We start from the raw sequence: 20,656 nt of genomic DNA on the forward strand, positions 1-20,656 counted from the left end.
TGGCGCACATTATGCAGTCAGTGGAGGGAAGAGCCCAGCAGAACACTTTAGTGTTACTGGATATCGAACAGGCGTTTGATTCCATCGGATGGATTTATGTCTGGCAGGTTCTGCTTAGGATGGGGTTGGGGGCAGGATTCGTTAATTGGATCAAGCTATTGTATGCTCGGCCGCTGGCACGGGTCCGTACGAGTCGATACGTGTCGGATGCCTTTACCATTGAGAGGGGAACGCGGCAAGGCTGCCCGCTTTCTCCATTGTTGTTTGCCCTGGCAATGGAGCCGTTGGCGTGCCATTTGCGCTGGATACTCGAGGAACAGGGCATCCGGGTGGGGAACACGGAGCATGTGGTGTCATTGTACGCCGACGATGCATTAATATACCCGAGTCGGCCGACCCAATCACTGCCGATATTGTTACCAGCGCTGGCCAAGTTCGCCGACGCCTCCGGACTCTATATTAACAGAGCAAAGTCACAACTCTATACGATTGAATCTAAGATCACCTGGGAGGCGGACCAGCGACCGGAGCTGGAACTTCCCTGGGCGGAGGATACGATCCGATACTTAAGGATAGGGCTTGATAGGTCCAGGGAAGGGTTTTACCAGCGTAACATGGGGGAGGATCATCCAGGGGTTGCAGGGTAGCATTACCTTTTGGAAAACTCTTAACCTCTCCCTGATGGGAAAGATTGCACTCAAAGATGGTGGTCCTGCCCCGTTGCCTCTATACCATGCAAGGGTCTTTTTTCGAGATTCCACACCGGGTCTTTCGGGAACTCGACTCGCTCCTGGTCCAACTGCTATGGAATGGGAAGCGCTGCAGGGTAAGTTTGGAGGTCCTAAAACGTAGCTGGGGTAGAGGGGGTTTGGAGATTCCCGATCTAGAGCTTAACTACTTTGCGTCGCAATTGCAACATGCCATAGCTTGGTTGGACGCGGATCCCTCTTGGGAGTGGTCCCTGCTGGTGGGTACATGCGGGGACCGCCAGCTAGGGGCTTTATTGTGGCGGGCTGGGGGCGGGACCCACCTCTGGTGCAGCTGGGGGCCGCAATTTGGAAGCGAGTGGTTCGCAAAACTATTCAAGATAGACCCTTTGCCCTGGAGGCGGATTTCTGGCAGATGCCGCCCTTTGCGCAGATCGAACGGGTAATGTCAACGGAGGCGTGGACGTCAGGGGGCTGCCTGATGTTGGCCGACCTGTACCCGGACGATACATTTATTACATATCAGGAAGCAATGACCACCTTTGCGTTGGGAGCAGGGCAGTTTCTGGATTATGCAAAAATAGCGGCAACAGCACGACAACTGTGGCCTACGTTTCCGGAGGCCCCGGGGCACACTCAGACCTTGGTCATTATGATAGCTATGGCGGGAGGGCGAAAATGTGTTACTCACCTCTATAAGGCGCTACGGGAGGATAAAAAAACGGCCCCCTAAAAATAGAAGAAAAATGGCAGCAGGTGTGCTCGCAGGAGCTTGCACCGCGAGACTGGGTGCGAATCCACGAAAGTGTGCGGAAGGTGGCAGTGAGCAATCGCTTTAAGCAAATCCAGTACAACATAATACACATGACATACCTGTCCCCTAGGAGGTTGCACGCCATTGATGGCTCCAGGGACCCCCGTTGTCCCAGATGTCGCGGTGAGCCAGCAGATTTTCTGCATATGGTGTGGACGTGCCCAACGATCCAGACGTACTGGGGGGCGATTATTGACAAGCTGACCCGGATAACCGGTTGGACGATCGTGTATGTCTGCTGGGGCTGATTTCGCAAGACCCGAAACGCAAGCTAAGCAGGCGGTTTCTGGTCCTGGGGCTAGTGATAGCCAAAAGGCATATAGCAATCCACTGGTTGACGCAGCAAGGACCTGTATTGGCAAAGTGGAGGTCAGATTTACGGGAATGGGCCCTGGCAGAGGAAGGGCACATACGAAGCACTAGGAGAGACCCCAAGTTGCTACTAGCATGGGGGGCAATGATGCAGGACATAGCGGGACAGGCCTCCCAGGTCACTATATCCAGTACAGCGGGACTGTCCATCGAGGCGGGGGAGACCCTAGGTCGAGAGAGGGAGATCGCAGGTGGCCCCGTGTGAGTACTCAGATAAGCGACCCTTGAGTTACGGTGACCCGGCAGCGGGGGGGGGGGTGGGCTGGGGGGGGTGGTTGGATTGGGGGCAGCGGGTGGGAGGGGGGTATTGTTTTTAAGATTGGTTTGGATAAAGCGAATTCACAGAGACATCGATTGTACATTCTGAAAGAGAATGGACTCTACAAGGAATTGCACCCATACGTGAGGCACGATTGCTGCAGACTTAATAATGGGCTCCTGGATGACACAACGACCGGACCACAGCTAGGTGCCACGGGCTGGCTTGGTCCCTTGGTAATCTGTAGATATCTGTCCCACGGCTTCCTGGGTTGGAGTCTCTTCGAAGCACCGGTCGATATGGCTATGTTCTGCAGTGTACCGATGATGATGCACGTTGTGATCTTGAGGAAACCAATAAAGTTTGGTTAAAATCAAAAAAACAAAAACAGATGAAGCTTCTCTTCCTTTTTCGAGGGGCGGGAGGGAGCAAAAAAAAAAAAAACAGAGTGAAAGACGGCTCAAAATGGAAGGGAACACCACTTTTGGCAGAAAGGCCACCTGAGGACGAATTTGTCTGAAAGAAAATGGTGTACAGCAGTTGCAGAGAGTGTCAAGTGGTCAATCACACAATGAGATAATGTGATCGCAATAAGGAACACAGTCTTCAAGGCCAGGAGGCATAGCAATACCAAGTAATGGTCCCACAGTGGAATCACAAACTGATCAGAGAAAACGTTTGTCACCATTTTTATAAAATCAGCCAGTCAGAACAGTTTGAACAAGGTCAGTTGGTCCAGCAAACGAAGAAAGGCAGAAGGAGCCGACAAACGTTTACAGTGCCCAATGCAAGACCTTGCTGGGCTAAAGTCAAAACAAAAATAACAACCAACAGCTTTAAAAAAATAAATAAAAATGTAATCACTTCTTTTTCAGTTTTTGAAAACAAAATACAGCAGTCATTGGAATGCAGAGTGCATAGCACAATGAGTGAAAATCGAGAAGTATCTCCCTCCTGGGCACAATATCACCCTGTGTTGACAGATTGCTATGTCCTCTCCGTTGTGCATGATTTCCTCCCTTTTCCAAATTTGTGCTACCTCATTCATGGTCATCAGAGCTCACTATCGATTCTGCATCAGTGACTGGAGGGACCAATGTGAAACACTCCTTAAACCAAAGTGAAAGACCCTCGTCTACCTTTTTGTTCTGCTGACAGATTTTTATATTGTTTGCCTCTGCCAGCGACCACTCCTGTATGTCTTTATGCCAGTGTTCTATCCCGGGTGCTCTTCTGCCCAGCCAATTGATGGTGATCCTGCGTCTGGCCAACACCAATGTCAATTCTAAGAATTTGTATGCCATTTTCCAGCCCCTTGGTCTCTTGATGTTGTTGAGCAGGCAGTTCTTAGAAGTGTGTTCAATGTTTAGGTGCGTGGTCGTGTACATGTCTGACTGCCTGGGACCAGGAGTTGTATCCTGCTTGGGTTTGCCATGCCAGATGCAGGAAGTCTGCCGTGCCGACATCGCATCATGGGCAACGGTCTGATTGGGCTGGAAATATGCATTGAAGGTCTTTAGGGTTGAGATAGGTCCTGTGGAGGAAGTTATAAGGTATCAGTTTAAAGAGGACATTACAAGATAAGTGATGAGGTCACTGACATGCATTCAGTCCCCTTTTGTCCAGTGGAGTGTCCAGGTCAGCGTCTCAAGCTCACGGGGGCGCCGTGTCAGCCTGCATGGCCCTGTACAACAGTGTTATCAGATGTGTCTTCCTGTTTAAAGTTTAAATAGCATGGTCTGTATTGCTTTAGAGTGTACTTATATAATCCATTATCCAAGGTTTCTGCTATGCGCCTACTCATTGCTCGCTCCTCTATGTGCTATGGGATGGGTCAGGCCCCCACCTGCACAGTAGCCAATACAGTCTCCTCCCTGCTCAATTGCACCTGCAGCTGTTGACAGACACCTGATGTGGCCTAACGGATGTGGCGTAACAGCTAGAACAGTCGCCCTGGGGAACAGGGTTAGTCTCAGCAGGGACGCTTAAGATCCTGCAATTCTGGGCAAATCACTTAGTCTCCCTGTGCCTAACAAAAATGAATGTGTGTTTGCAATGCAACTGGTGCTCATGTAAAGCGCTCTGATACCTTTGGGTCGAGTCGTACTATATAAAACTCCCACAACAAAAAAAAAAAAGATGTAAGTGCCTCTCAGCACTGCTTTAAGGGCCTCCCATTCCACTGACCTGCGGGCCACAGATCCCCAGTTAGTTTTTGGATAGCCTGTAAATGACGGACTGTGCCTCCCACCCCACTGGATATTCAAGTATGTCCACCTGCATCCTCCAGGATCTCTCAACTTATGTCATGCTACCCCTGTATACAACACAGCTGACTAGGGTGTGATCTGACAAAAAGAGTCAGGAGTGCTACCTCTACATCTTCTATTCGCGGAACAACCAACAGCTTTGCTTACAATGGGTCTCTGCCTCAGGAACGGTAGAGGTTACAAATTTGACCCAGCACCTGGCAGTTAATGGTAGACACTTCGCTTTCACAAATGGAGGTGTGACTGGAGGATCCTGCCATGGTACTGAGGCAGGAGGACCTCTAACAATGGTAGCCTGATTGGAGAACATATGCTCAGGAGTTCTGGCTACACCACCATCGGGCCACCAGGATGACTAGGGCCTGGTAGTTTATGATCTTGAGGAACTTGACAAGGAGAGGAAATAGCGGGAAGGTAAACACATGTTTCATTCCAGCTGGAATGCATCTCCTTAAGAGCGTACTTGCAGAAACTCCAATGTGCAAAATTGTTGACACTCCACGTTACGGATGGTGACAAAAAGATATAGCTAGGGTTCTCAACACTTTTAGAAGATACCCTGCACCACCTCAGGATTCAGGTGCCACTCGCGATCTGCCAGATGAAGTCTGCTCAGTGTGTACACTCTTGCATTTAGTAATGTCTTCAGGTGAACGGCGACCAGAAAGCTGTCCTGGAGCCTCCGCCACCTGTAGAGACGCAAAGACCCTTGGCTCCCGCTCTGCCCTGCTTACTGCATACCACATGGCTGAGGTGTTGGTTCATGAGAATCTGCACCAGCCTCCCCTTGTTGGATGGCAGAAAGGATTTCAGGGCCAGACAAATGGGCTGAAGCTCCAATAGACTGATGTGGAGTCAGTCTTCCACTGGAGACCTCAGATCTCCACCTCCCCTAGGTGACACAACCAATTGCACATCTTGAACTGTCTAATCCAAGAAGATTATTCTGGGCCCATTGTGACAAAGTTCTTCTGCAGGGCTTGCATTTGACCCCTGGGCATTGTTGACAAGGAAGATGCACAAGGCTAAGAGGGCAAGAAGCCTCAGGGCCATCCTCACCTAGATCCAGGGACAAGTTTGAAATATCAGGGTCATAGCCAAAATGACCTGGACTAAATTCTGTGGAGGGAAAGGCCTGAAACCCACCTTATCTAGGGTCACCCCCATGCATTGTAGTCTCCAAGAGGGAATCGGGTAGTATTTCGGCTTGTTTCCAATGAAACCCAACATCACAAGGTCCGCTGTCATTGATAGGAAGTCCGCTACAGACTGCTGGGAGCCGTATGAGGACATTGAAGTTCCACTCACCTACCAGGAGCATATACACTGGTTTAAAGGCGCTCCCCCACACAAGAAACAAAGTAAGACTGTCCGCTCGGAAGAGACGGGCAACCTGGCCAATATTAGCGGCATACACACCACATCCTGACATTGACACAATGCAAGTAGGAGACTTACAAGATCTTCATAAAGAACAAATAAGACTTTACAGTAATATGACAGTTTGTGATGAGAACACACTCCAGCCAGCAATGGCTATACCAACAGGTCAGATTCAATCATCGACAACTAAAAAACCTCCACAAACGTTACACGCAGTGATGGGTAAAATGCCCAATAAACGTGAACAAATGCCATTCTGAATAAGTCAAAAAATAACACTGCTGGAGGCGGTATTTCTACACACTAGCCCACAAGAAAAGCATAGAATGCTAACAATTTGCTTGTCCATGGGAATAGCTCCCCAGATAGAGGATTGTACCACTTGGGTTAGAGTCTTCATTGCCATATATACCAGGACTCATGGTATTCCGTCATTAGCAGTAATAACAGATGTATTAAGACAAATACAGAACGAGTATGGAGCAAATCCTGCTCTGAATTTGGGGATGAAATTACTAGGTAATTTTGCCCAGGTTTCAGCTATAATATTAGCAAACATTAAAGGGGAGGCAGCAGCGGTGGCAATACGCCAACTCCTGAGGTATTTCACTGCTTTACAACAGGAAGGTGAATTACTGAAAATTATTGAAACAGTTTATGCAGAAGAAGGTAGAGATTGTTTGGGAGCTAGAGCGGTAAAACCTCAACTCATGGGAGGTCCAGAAAAAGAACACACCAAGCAAACACCTGCTTCTTCAAAAAAAGACATTGGATAACAACAAACAGAAGAATATATCTCAATCGAGACGTAGGTCTCCTCAACAGGAGCCCTCCGAAAGGAGGTATAACCTTAGAAATAGAGACAACGTTAAAAAAAAAAAAAAAAAACACAACAGGTATCAGGACACTGATGTATGTTCCTCTCGTTCCTTTCAGGGTTCATCAAAAAACTCGAGAGGGAAGGACGGTCAGAGCACAGACAAGAAGAGTGTACAAAGTCCAGAGACACACACAACGCACTTCAGACTATGCTTCCCAAAAAGAAAAGCCAAAATCAAAGCCTCAATTCAAAAAGAAGAAAGTAACAGGTCTTAAGATCAGACATGCCCAGAATTATGAGGACTCAACTACTGAACGGAGAATTGGCTCGGACTATGCTAGACAGTGCAGCAGAGGTACCAATACCCTGCCAGAACCTGATGGAATTTCTGGTGACAGAGGAGCTGAGTGAACATATCACAGTGGAAACACTGGATACCAGGGTAAGCGTCCCACATAAGTTACAGGAAATAAAACTCCAAATGGAAGGAGACCAGCCCAGAAAAATTAAAGGTCTCTTTTGGGAAAACCCGACTATTGGCTAAGACTTTCTTTTAGCTGAAAACGATTGGCAGCCTGCTATTGTTATGGATTGCCCAAAGGGAGAAACATTCATCTTTCCAGCCTTTTCCGACCTCATTCCCGTACACTTAAAACACACATACGCGCAGCCAAATTGGGTGGGATGAAGAGTCAGCTCACCATGTGCTACCACTAAAGTCTACTCCAACTCCACAGAGACAGTATCCAATAAAACAGGAAGCGAAAAAACAGGTCAGGGAGATCTTAGATCAACTTGAATACCAGGGTGTGATTGAAACTTGCACCTCAATGAATAAGCCTTTGTTTCCCGTAATGAAACCCGATAATTCATATCATCTAGTTTTAGACTACAGACATCAGAAATCCTGCACAAAAACATTTGCAGTACAGAATGCACACAGTGCCGCATTGATGAATAACATTGTGCAGAAAAAATACAACACTAGATGTCTCAAACTGATTCTTCTGCCAAAATATAGGGCCTTGGGAGCAGATATTTGAAAGTATACTCAGCGCTGGGGTCTCCGACAATTTTATCGACTCCCCCAGGGATATTAGAACAGCCCAGGGTTGTTTTCGACCAGGGTAACTGAGTTACTTCAGAATCTGGATGAGGAAGCATTGTCCCCATGTAGAGGATATCTATCTGGCAGATAATGACCTGGAGGAACCCTTGACCACGGTGAGCACCATCATTTTGGGATTTGCCTCTTCAGGCTACAAATTCAACTTTAAAAAAAATCAAAAATCGCCCACCTCAATTTCCCTATTTCCTATTTTTGGGATGTGAGCATTCAAGTGAAGGGAAAAGCTTGGCAGCCAATGTTTTAGACAAGTGTGCACTACTCCAACCTCCAAAACCATTGAAAAATTTACAATCCATACTGGGATTCCTAAATATTGTCAGAACATACATTTTGTACTACGCAGTTAAACTTTTCTACGACCTCATAAGACCAGATATTTCAGTGAAGCAATGGACAAAAACACAGATATCCTTTGTTCCCTACAAGCAGACATGATAGCATCCAAACACTTAGACACGTGTAAATGTCTGCAACCTAGTGATCTGTATAGTCGCGGGTCAAGCTGGGTACACCTACCTAACATACAATGAAGGCAAAACAGTACCCAAAGCTTACAAATCACACTTGCAAATAAACACTGAGATGTGTTTTGCATCTACAGAAAAAATTCGGACAGGGCTACGGACTGCTGTAGTGAAAGAAAGAGAACAGGCTCAGGAGAAAAGAATAATTGTCGTGACTACGGTACCGGCCTTAGAGGCTGCTACAAAGGCAAGCATTCCAAATGCTAAAGCCTTACATCCGAAATGGATACAATGGGATAATTCCCTCACTGCAACAGCTGTAAAATACAGTTATGATCCAAGTCTAAAAACACAAGCATTTCTGCAATATGAACAAGAATATACTCTCCCAAATAAAATAATGCCTCTAGATCAGTATGAATACACAATTTACACTGACTGATCTGCTCAGCCGGCCATTGGAAGTAAACAATACAGAGCTGCATGTGCGATTGTAAAAGGTCGTATGCAGGACGGCAATTTCCGTCCAAGCTGTATGAAAACTCAGTCTCTAGGAGACTGCACGGCTCAGCTAGAAGAACTAAAAGCTCTTTTACTAGCACTGATTAATACGGATCAACAATTCCCCACACTAATTGTGTGTCATTCTTTACTGTGGCCAGTCATATGATGAATATCTTCACTACTGGGCACAAAATGTATTCAAGGACTCGAAAGGTTACACAATTAAGCATAAAATGCTAATGGAACAGGTAGAGTTGAAAAACGAACTGCCAAGAGCTCATGTGATACACACGGAGTCATCAATGTGATAGCATTCATGTTGAAGGGAATTAATTGGCTGATGAAGCCGCAAAGGCGGCAGTGCGAACTGCGTCCGTATCTGCAATCACTCGTTCAAAAACAAGAATAGACGAACAAATAATGGTAGCTGTCATTGCTTCACGCAACAAGGCACTGCCGAAAGGTTTTCCACCCAATTACTCCTACAAGTTAGATGCAAATAACATTCCATTTGCTCAGATTCCAGGAATGGGGGATAGAGTGATACCAAACATGGATCGCAGATTAGGTTTAATATTAGCTGCACACTAGGGGAAAGTTTCTGCGCATGCAGGAGTTAGTTTCTTAACTGAAACAACGCTATTGGCGGCCAGGATTACCAAAGCAAACCATAGTTTGTCTTAAAGTGCAACATTTGTCAACAGATGAAGGGCTCCACCATAACATGTCCAGCGCATACACCATTGCTAATATCAGACAGACCACTCATGTGTTTCTATTTGGACCACTGCCGCCCCTTACAATCTGACGGGGCTTACAAGTACATCATGGTTGCAGTGGATTCCTGCTCGAGATTCCTATGGGTATGGCCCCAGCAAGAGTCTTTATAGGGACATACGCACTTGGAATTATACAATCTAACCGTGGCTGCACTTTTAGCTCTAGGGCTTACAAGGAAGCCATGGGAGGTTAGGGCGTTGCATTGCAGTACTCCTCTCTGTACCATCTCGAGGGAAATTCGGTTGTGGAGAGGAAAAACCGGGACTTAAAGCAATCTTTAATAGCTAGAGTATTAGGTTCGGGGGGTGGTTGGGTCAATCACTTACATGGGGTACAGCAGGCCCTCAATGATATGTCAAGAAGTTCTCTAGGGGGTGTCACTCCTTAGGTCCTATTGGGACGAGAATGTGGGTACCTGATCTCAATTGTGAAAGCACAGTGGTGGATGAAAAACCCTTTGACATCAATAAACGTTTGGTTGTTATACAGGAACTCAATTAATCCAGAGCACTACGAAGTAACGTGCAGGTGGAAAAGACTGCCACTGGGGAAGTCAAGTCAGTCACGATAAGACCGGTCTGGGTCGCTAAAGTCGGGGATCTGGTCAGAGAAAAGAAAGGGACAAGAAAGAATTTGGGCCATCATAGATAAAGCCTGTACCTGTCCTGGCCTTTAGAGGGAAAAGAACTGTACTTCTACTGCTTACTGCCTCTTGCCGGAAAGAAAGAAGAGATTCTTCTCCACTGATCTGATCAAACCACACTATGTGGCCGATACTGAATAGTTGGACTCGTGGGCTGCTGGGCAGCAGACGCCCTCCTCTCACTACCATACAGGAAGTTCAGACGGAAAGGCTCATCACTTTTGAAGAGTCTCCTATACAGAATGCTGGACTATGCAACACTGCCATGGAACTCGTTCCTCTCGAAACAGAAATCCAAAGTCAAAATGAAAAACAAATTTCAATTCAACCTAGTACTGATAGTTACATATACATGCCTCAACAAGAGCCATCTACAAGTTCAACAAAACCTGCTGAGCTACCAAAAATAGATCGAACTGCATATGGCTATTTCATTGACTTTGATACCTTTTCATTGGATCCAAGTGAACCGGAATCGATGCCAGCCCCAAAGCTTTGTAAATAACTCAGACTTCTTTGTTTTTCTTAAGAAAACATACCTGGTGTCACCTTGGCTAGAGCTTTGGATAATCAATGGTATACTGTTCCTTGTTTCATGGATAGGCTAAGTGACTGTTTTCTGCTTACTTATTAATGGAACTTATCTGCACCAAAGCTCTGCAGCATCAAAAGTGAAATTGATCCTGAAACCTCATGTTTCATCACATCGTGAACAAAGACTTGTCCTACATGAACATTTCAGCAGTTCCTATACCTGATGGTATAGTCTGGGACAAGGTTGATTATGATATATTTGGCCCAACAGACCTTTTAAAAATACCCAATTTATTTAAAATTTCCTTAAATGATATTACCTCCATGACATTTTCCGATGATTGGGATTTTGAAACTGTAAACATATGTTGTCTGATTTATAACTATCTGCCGCATTTTCTAGCAGTGAAATGTTAGACACATCAGACTTTAATACCATGTATTGTTATCAACATTATGGTAATCATTTTCTACATAAATCCAGCACCACTAGGAATGTTTTCACATATCACCAATGGAAGCATTGCCCTATACCACCGAAATTTCATTCGAAAACTTTTGCACAGAAAATGTTATATTTTTCAGGGATTAACATTTCAGACCCGATCTCCTATTACTATAAGGTTGCACCTACATCTGCACATAAAAATAAGCTGACTAACACCAAACAGATTTACTCTTCATCCTTTATTACCCAACTTTCGGAACAGGGTTTCGACTTCTGAAAAGGTACTATAGACTTAAAATCGGTCTGGAGTTCTAGAGACTGGCAGGTCCAGGGAACAGAAGCGCTATTTAGAGTATGATTCATTCCTCAGCTGATGAGTTTTCTGAATGATAATGTGCAACAGACTTCTTTTCTTGGAATAACCAAGAACAAGGATTTTAACACACCTCGGATTTCAACACCATCACATACCGAGAAAACTTTTACATCACAAGAAGGGGCTACAATAGATGATATTTAACAATACAATAGATCAGACCCCATTTGGAAGGGATGGTTGTTTTGGCCCACAGACACAAACGGATGTCAAGAAAGATTCAGGGGTACCACCGAAGGGGTTCAGTATCCATAGGCCAGACCCACGCTATGTACAAAGAGAACATCCGGGAGTGGTGCCATCATACAGTGTTGGGAAGTTATGCCTCGATTAGCTAAAGACCTCAACACTAACCCAGGTGAAAATGCACTTATCCTTACTTACAGAGGATGTGGAGCTACAGGATTTTTTATTGAGTCCCAGAAAGCCATGTCAGAAACGTTTCTTATATGCGGTCTATAATGAAATTTGGAAAATCTCTAAACAAGAAGCAGTGGAGAGACTATGAGAAATAGATAGGATTAATTTGGAAAAGGCGTTAACCTTAGCTGACAATGGTATGAATACATTAACATCCAGGATTTATTCACTGGGCAACATTGTATCTTCTGCTATTGATGTACTAGAACAAGATTTGTCCATACTACAGCATGGGCAATCAAAATTACACGCCATTATGTTATTAAGCTAGACGCTGCAATCATTGCGCACTGGTTACGTGCCTTGGCATTTTATCAACAGTACATCCTTGTTTTCTGCATACAATCTAACGGAAAACAGATAAAGGAGCAAAATCTACAATGCTGCATATTGGCAGAATCACCGTCCATGGAGTGGTTGATCCATGGACATATAATATTGCCGGTCACAACTTTCCAGTTTCAGTACTGCCTAGAACAACAGGCAGGCAGATATGAAGAAATGGGAAGCAAATTCATCATAGAATCTTGGGATTTACCGTAAGATTTCGATGCAGGATTGGGGATCTAGAAATATTTCTAAGTGGTACAAAATGCAAGAATGCTTTAAGTGGATTTCTCATATGCCAGGATATTATGCTGCATGGGGTCTGCAATGGTTCAGTAGCAAAACCTAACTTGTTTCTTGAGGAGTACCCTGGCAGCCATGATTAATCCAGTATTCAGGCTACTTTCAAATGGGAGTTACTTGATGCTGAACAGTCAAGGTTGTTGTGGGATGCTTCGGGCAATCGCATATCTAGTCACCATGAGCTCCAGGGTTACTTGTTGTATGCAGGTATTTTTTCCACCGACACACACAGCGAGGTACCGCTACGGCCTTCATTGAATGGTTCCTTTATACAGTTTGATACTCTGAGCAGAATGAAAGCCATGCTTCTACAGAAAACCTTGCCCTTAACCTCCGCCCGGGAAACTTTTGATCTCCAAATAGCAAGGTCCTCGGCTGAGATACAGGCACTTGTATGTACAAACTGCCCCTTCCTTTTCACAGAAATAGTACATTGTAACTTTAACTTGTCTGATACCACAGGCATAGTCCACCTATTTAAGACCATATGTTCGGGACGGTTAACCACCTTTCTGACAGTCCTCGGAGTTGTACCAAACTTTATAGACTTCGTATTCAGAAGACTTTTTTTGAGGACTTCCGCTGATCCTGTTCCCAATGGCAGGTATCCTGATGCTAATTTTTCTGCTATGCAATGGACATCCCAGTCAACCAGGAGATGGAAAAAAGCACTCCTGGAGCATAAATACAGTGATTGCATGGTATAACATATGGGCACACCTCTCCTACGGGAACTGAGCACCTCGTGGTTCCGGTCATTTAGACCACTCTGGATAGAGTGTCCTACCTGTTCTTTGATTCCGGTTTTGCGGAGAAGAACGCGTTTTGGATCTCTGATACTTTCATCAGTTGCGCAACCGGACATTGATGCTTTACTGAACTCTAACAGCCCATGTTCTGCAATGTCCCCAGCGTATTCCTATGTTGATGGCGGCATTCTGCGAACCACCACAGGAAGTCTCTGCTCCTGTTGGACTGGACACCGGTTCCTCCACTCAATTGACATAATCTGTGGGGTATTACAAGGATCGTCGTCTGCAAAGGCAGGCAATAGCAGCCAGGGCACAAACATTTGGCTCTTTGTGTGCTGGGAAAAATGTGGCCTTTTTTAAACAAACTGAAATTGAAACTCCAAAACAATTGACACTTTTTATGACCTGCATGGCTTTCAGACGCTTGCAGTTGTTGAAACTATATATACAGACACAGAGCTATTTGAGTGCCAATTGTTTATAATTTTTTTTTAGAGGTTTTAACTTTTTTTTAGTAAAAAAATTGTTTTCACTGTAGTTTGCGTACCAGTGCCTAGACAGCCTAGTAGTATGATAGAATTTAATAATGTCGTCACGTCAGATGAGGCGTGGATGTTATATTCCATATACCCAATACCCTAATATAGGCCCGGGTAACAGCCAAACCTTCCACCTATATTCGTCCCTACATTACATATAGGGACCGACCCTTTACCTAGTGACAGTATTGCTTACAGAACGTGGGGTTTTTCCCGAATAGCCTCATACATTATGCATGAGGATTCTTGGAAACTCAACAGGATCACCATGCACAATAACTATGTACAGGGTTTATTCCCGACGTCATCCTAAGTCAGACAATGGCACAGCAAGGTATAACCCCTGGGGACACCTTTGGTTATATAAACATTACATCTTGCTGAGATCGTCAGAGAAGAACTAGGACTTCCAGACTGATGCAAGACGCTGAGGCTCCTGCATGCAGATACTCCAGTTCGCAGTGGGGTGTCCAGCTCGAGACCAAGACGGGGTCTCACAGTCTCTCACTTCAGGTAATGGGGTTGACTTCATCCTAGAGTGATTCTTGGCCTAACACCTACACACATGCTAGGTGCATCTAGTTAGGATTGCCTCGTAGGAGTACGCATTTTATTGTCATGTATTTTATATACTTGCCTGTATTTATGGCTTCGGCAAGATGGTAGAAATCTACAATCCTTTAACCTTTTTAGTGCTTCTAATCATTTAGATCGGTTTCGGTCTAGTGGTTGTTTTAGCACATCTATTTTACACAAGCATGACTGTTCAATAAATGGTTATTGAAAAAAGTCCATATCGTTTATTCTGTGTACATCTCAGAGACGGAGTAAGCAAGAGTGGCTGGGCGAAAAGTACTACACGGTTTCCATGGTCCTGAGGGATCAGGGTTGTCATATCCGATAGTTGCAAAGAACAATTTTCTCCTTGGTAAGAGGTGTTTCTAGTGGCCCGGTTAGCTAGCTGGTATACAGGCAAACAGACATGGGGGTGTCTGTAATCAGTTTGGACACCAAGTCCGCAGTGTATGTTGTCTAAACGCACAGATCCTATATAGGTTTTATAGGAACTACACAACACTCTTTGAAGACCTCCTGCTGTGGGAGTAGACAACAGCTCAGTTACTAGGGGAGCATCAGGACCACCTGAGGAATTTGTTCCATGACCAGTGACCTCGATGGAGTTTGACTTACAGCTCCGTGCTCTTGTACCTTTTCTTTGTAGTCAGAGTGGTGGAATTAGGTTGAGTTCCATTTACACTTTTTTTGCTTGCGTTTCACCTGTACCTCGACTTACCAGACAACTTCGAGCACAAAGTGGAATGAGAACGACCCCGTAACCAGGGCCAAGTTCAAGAGTGTTACTTGGAGCAGGATCTAAACAAAGGGCAAGGCTTCTCGTGTTAAGCATCATACAACTTCGTCTCCCAGTCTCAAATTGCCCTCAGGTGCACGAGGGCACCCTTATCACATGATTTAAGAGTGGTAACACAAACCCAAGCATCAAAAGCACACCTTTTGCAGGTCCATGATCAACATCTGTTTACTGCGGACAGACATTGCTTGAATCCAGTAGTTTTGAAAGAGGACATGGTTACCTAGCACACTGTTAAAATAGTTTGTAAGTAATCTGAAAATTGACACATTAAGGGGGGAGGGGGAAGGGGGTTCCAAATCCACAGACAGTACATAACGAAAGGAACTGATGCCATCATGCAGGGGTGGCACTTACATGCACAACGCCGCCTACCAGCACTCAAGAGTTCTGCTACAAAAAATCTCCAGATCCAGTCTGGTGCCTGGAATATTCTAAGGTGAGGAATCCGAGGTTATAAATTATCTATCAGAAAGTTTAAACACAGCCAGGGCACAATACCCAGCAATATGCGCTTGTCAAAAGTACAAAAGATGGTCAACCAGTCACCTGGCAGTTACAAGCAACCAGGATGCCTCTGGTGAAGGCCAAACAAGCAGCCATGGCCCAAGTGGAATGGGTGTGAATGCCCTCCATAGCAGATTAATAGAGAGGTTGACCCAACAAGAAATGTGAGTAAAGGCCACAGACATCAAAACAACGTTTCCCAGCCATATTCTCTGGATGTGGATTATGCAGCACAAAGACGATGCACACCAACATACCGAACTCTGTGGCACAGTGCTGCTTTCCTGAGTAGTTATCCCTTGGAGCCCATTCATTTCTGGTAAAATGCCTCTCCTATCCAGCATACTAAAATTAAAGAAACAAAATAGATTATAACTAAGCATACACTTTTGCATTAGGCATATACATGTAAGGTTTAAGGTTTATACATAAAATAAAATGCTTAGAAGGGTAAGGAACTTCCAAAGACATGAAATCCTGATCAAGTTTCTGTCATATGGCCCGCTACCTTAGCTCACAATCTGATCTATTTCCTCGTTGCTTGGACATACTTAAAAAAAACTTAGAGGTTTTATTTTTAGCTCTAGCATAGACTGTCCTGATTTTCATACTACACGTTGACGATATTTGGGTAACCACATTCTAAAATGAAAATAGAGAAAAAACTGAAGTAATGGACTATGTTGTAAGCTACACACAGTGCTTAATTTGAGCCGGAGCTTTCCGGTGCTGAGCACCGGCACCTAATTGACAATACCACACTTTGGGCAGTCTGCCACAAGGTGGCGATGCTCATGTAATTTAGAGATGAGCAGTATGACATTTGTTTAGGCAAACAATATACATTAAAAAATTACAAATATCTGCCTCCCCAGCCATTCCTTTAGCTTTGGGGACCTGAAATAATCTGAACTGTTGTATTTACATGCGAGAGAGATGGTTAGTAGTTGTTTTGACAGTGATGACAAGGGCGATGGGTGGTGCAAGCTGCAGTGGCCTCCTGAACAGAGCCCTGGCACTTAATATTTTACAAATTAGGCACTGGCTACACATACAATGCAAAGTACAGTCTTTGCAGCACCACGAAATGTAGAAACATGCCAAAATATTTTCAGGTGATATTACAAAAGGGGAAATTCCGTAATTATAACTAAACCAGTGATGGGAAACGTTTTCAAATAAACCACTCACCGTAAAAAGGTGAACATAAGCATTTGGGCATATTGACACAAACTACTGTTACGATGTGCTCAGCCGCTGGGTAGGCAGATAACAAGGGTGCCATATGACTAAGTCTACCCTATAGTGCATTCCAGTGTGATGTGGCTGGATATGGAGAATTCCAGGTGCTCCTATTGTGTAGCTTGCTCTTTCCAAAATGTACTCATTAGTTCTCATGAAAAAAACACAATGAATCTGGTAGGCTTACGCCAGAGCATAAATCTCCAACAACAAAAGTTTTAGAATATACGCTCACATTTTATAAGATTCCACAAATAAATGTAATATGTTTGAAGACTGTTCTACTGTCTCGCCTGTGACCAAGTACTAGACAGACCTCACTTGTATCCTGAACTTGGTTAGCTGAGACAGATGCATTTACGACTGAGAGGACTGCTATTAAGATTAGATTTGGACAAGTATTTATGAGCAGGATATTAACTAATAAACATTTTGATCTGCTAAGATGGGAAATCCAATTCTAAAGAAGTGTCAAAAGACTAACTAGATAACTGACCATCTGCTGTGTGCAGTTCACATCTCAGGGTGTCTAGCTTTTTAAAAATTGATCATGAGAGCTACTGTTTCCCAACAGAGTGGCTACTCATATTCAGCCTCAGCCTCTGAAGTATTAAATACCTAACAAACATTGCTGTGATTTAAGTCTGTGGTCGGAATGTCCTACACAGAGCCAGAAGTAGCTATCTTAGAACACAGCCATCAGTGGTTTCCCACTGCATAAGGCAAATTTTAGGTCACCAGCTTAAACTAAATACTGGTGGAGAACAAAATCCCTTTCTTTCAATCAGTGTCTTCCGCAGCCTGCGGAAAACGGGTGTGTGATTTCGCTTTGTTGCTTATCAGACATTTTATACCGGCCAGCAATAAAATCTTTACAAATAGGTCTCACATGGCAGCACTGATGAGGCCCCTATGACTGAATGAGCAAAGATTTGCTACCCATTCAGAAAATCTCTCAAGCAGGATTGGAGTGCCTCACAAAATGCTGAAGGCAACGATGTAATCTGTGCATATTTGCTCTTTTAGGTTTCCAGAATTCCATGTTCCGTTTTGTGATGCCTTACAGTAGTTGCGGGAATTTAAAATTATATATAGATCACATACCAGGGTAGCTGAAACCGGCCTGTCTAAAATACCACAACGGTAATAATTGGGCCTTCTGCCTGTAGTACATCCCTCATTCTCAATTTTACAAAAATTTTTTATATCTGGACAGGATTCCTGCAAAATGTTAATTAGATATCCTTCTCCCAACATTATAAGATAGAAAGAAAAAACATGCCTTCCCTGCATGTTCAAAATGATCAGGCTCCCTAAATTGTCCACTAAACATCTAGAAGATAGAAAACCTGTTTTTCTTTCCCCAATGCTGAAGGGACAACCACTAAAACAAGATCTCACGAAGAGATTTATAACTTTGAATCAAATGTTTACATCATAAGCCACAATTTGTGCATAAATTTAAAAGACCAACGGGAAACTGCAAGTGCCTACCTCTTTCACACTGATCTTGTCAAACAACAATTTTGTAGGAAGCAAAAGTGCTTGCAACAAGACATGACCAAGTAAGTACAGGCTGCTCTCACAGGGAGCCTTACCTGGGTTGCACCGGCCCACACAGCACCTCACAGCAGTTTTTCAGGAGGTTTCCATGGCTGTAGGGATTCTGCACTCTGTTTTTACCTGTCCAAGACCCTTTTATCTAGCAATAGAGAGAAACAATGAATTTTAATTAAACAGATAGCAGGAGGATTCTCCACAAAAAAAAAGAAAACGCTGGTAACTTTTCAAGGGGGAAGACCCCAATCCAGGGACTGGCCAGCTCCCCACTTCACACAAATGAGCTCCACCATGAGGTGCATCCAGGTTTCACCATCTACAGAGTACCTGCATGCAACCATCACACTAACTCACTCGGGGCCTAATGTCTTGCAAAAACTGTGACCTGAAGGACAACGTTCCTCTTTGCCTACACAGTTTAGAGAGCTTTCCAAAAAGTGCACAAACAAAAAGAAATTAAACATTTCGGATTTGAATCTCCCTCAGAATAATTTCCTCTCCAAACCACAAGCATACTTGTACCCCCTGCACATCTCAATGTACCCAATAACCCACCAACGTAAAGCCCCTCTCCCCCATACCAATCACATCACCATTGTGCATAGCAAATAAGGGGCCCGGATACACTTGCATCTATTATAGATAGCAAAAATGCGATTTAAAATGGATGTGTTGGCTAAATCTGCCTCAGTCATTGGAAATATTAATGCATAGTTTCAAGTAGGCGCCCACAGGGCTAAAGGGGCTTAAGACCCCGTCGTCTCAGCCCGGGCTGCTGCAGCTCGAGCTGCTGTGGGTGGGCTCGACTGGGCAGTGTCTAGAGTCTTATCACTGGCACACCCGAGATTTTTACAGGTCTTTAAAGACAATTTGCATAATTACATACCTTTGTAAACTGGTTACAAAACCTTAGTTTTTTCTGGTTCCAGTACCCCTTGGGCCCCCACTCTGCCTATTCCTTACATTTGCATTTTACATTTACTGCCGTAGTGTGTGAATGCATTTCATGAAAATGAATATAAAGTATGGTTGCTAAAAGAAAAAATGCCAGCTATGTGTTGTTTAAAGAGCCTGCAAAGACATCGCCTTGACACTAAATAGGGTTATAAATAAAAAACGTATGTGTTCATTTGTAATATGACTTTTTAATCTTTGTTCCCTTTAATTATCAGTCATGGATCATTCAGGCAGCCCTAGAACACAATTAAAAGTGCCTTCTATTTATATTTGTTGTTCGAAGCATGCACAGATAAGTGCTGAAAATATGGCTTTAGGTGATTGCTTATCTGGTACCGTCAGGGACATGAAAATAATGAACTGGCAACTCTAATCATAAGACTGGAAGTTTGTTGCAGGATTAGCACATTATTCTCTGCACCCTTGATCCCAAATTAATGCCATAATAGCAAGTTTAACTTATATCTGGAAACCTATGCAGCAGTCAATAACACGCTGAGTTACTTGAAGTGTCTGGGAATGCACCCTGCATTCAGATAACTCACACCTCATTCTCGCCCTTCACTCTGCAGTCTCATGTGCAAACTACTCACCCTGCACTAGTGACACTTCAATCATCTGCCCCCTCACTGCTCAATCTGCAATCTCACTCAAACAAGCCCATTATTAACCATGCATTAATTCGTCCCACTCTGCACTTGCATCCGCACCCGTAATTCATATAGTCAGCTCACTCACCCTGCAGTCACTCCTCTTACCCTACTCTCACACTGTTGCATCGCTCACCATGCACTCACATGGACACTCCTGCCACCCACACAGCGCAGAGGGTTAATGTGCCTGCTACAAAGAACCTGTACCATGCAGATCACAGAACTGAGTGAGTAAACTGAGTAGCGCTATAAAAAATAAAATGTTTGTCAGGTGCTTGTAGGAGGCTGGCTTAGTATATGGTGCTCACTTATGTAAGTAGCACCCTGCACTAATCCAGACAACCTTTATGGTGATTTTAGTGGTCTTAAACATCCATAGAAAGCTCTCTAAGTGGCAGCTGTGGAGAGCAGCCTTCAGGCTTAGTCCAGAAGGAGTGCAAAGCAGCTTGTTTTACCAGTACGCAATCTTATGGGGTGTGTTAAGTGAAAACGAACCACACAGTGTACTTAAGGTATTTATT

At 44.3% G+C, this 20,656-nt stretch overlaps 1 protein-coding gene across 1 annotated transcript in view; it reads right to left on the reverse strand.

Moving 5' to 3' along the window:
* The window catches only part of ZDHHC9 (zDHHC palmitoyltransferase 9), a 267,624-nt gene that overhangs the window by 15,245 nt on the left and 231,723 nt on the right, over positions 1-20,656 (reverse strand). The window contains exons 8-9 of the mRNA XM_085607769.1: positions 18,564-18,667; positions 15,981-16,068 (exon numbers count right to left, since the gene is read on the reverse strand). Coding sequence (XP_085463895.1) covers positions 15,981-16,068; positions 18,564-18,667 — 192 coding nt within the window. The remainder of the gene's footprint in view (positions 1-15,980; positions 16,069-18,563; positions 18,668-20,656) is intronic.

Source organism: Triturus cristatus, chromosome 5_2, assembly GCF_964204655.1.
Source record: "Triturus cristatus chromosome 5_2, aTriCri1.1, whole genome shotgun sequence".
NCBI lineage: Eukaryota > Metazoa > Chordata > Amphibia > Caudata > Salamandridae > Triturus > Triturus cristatus.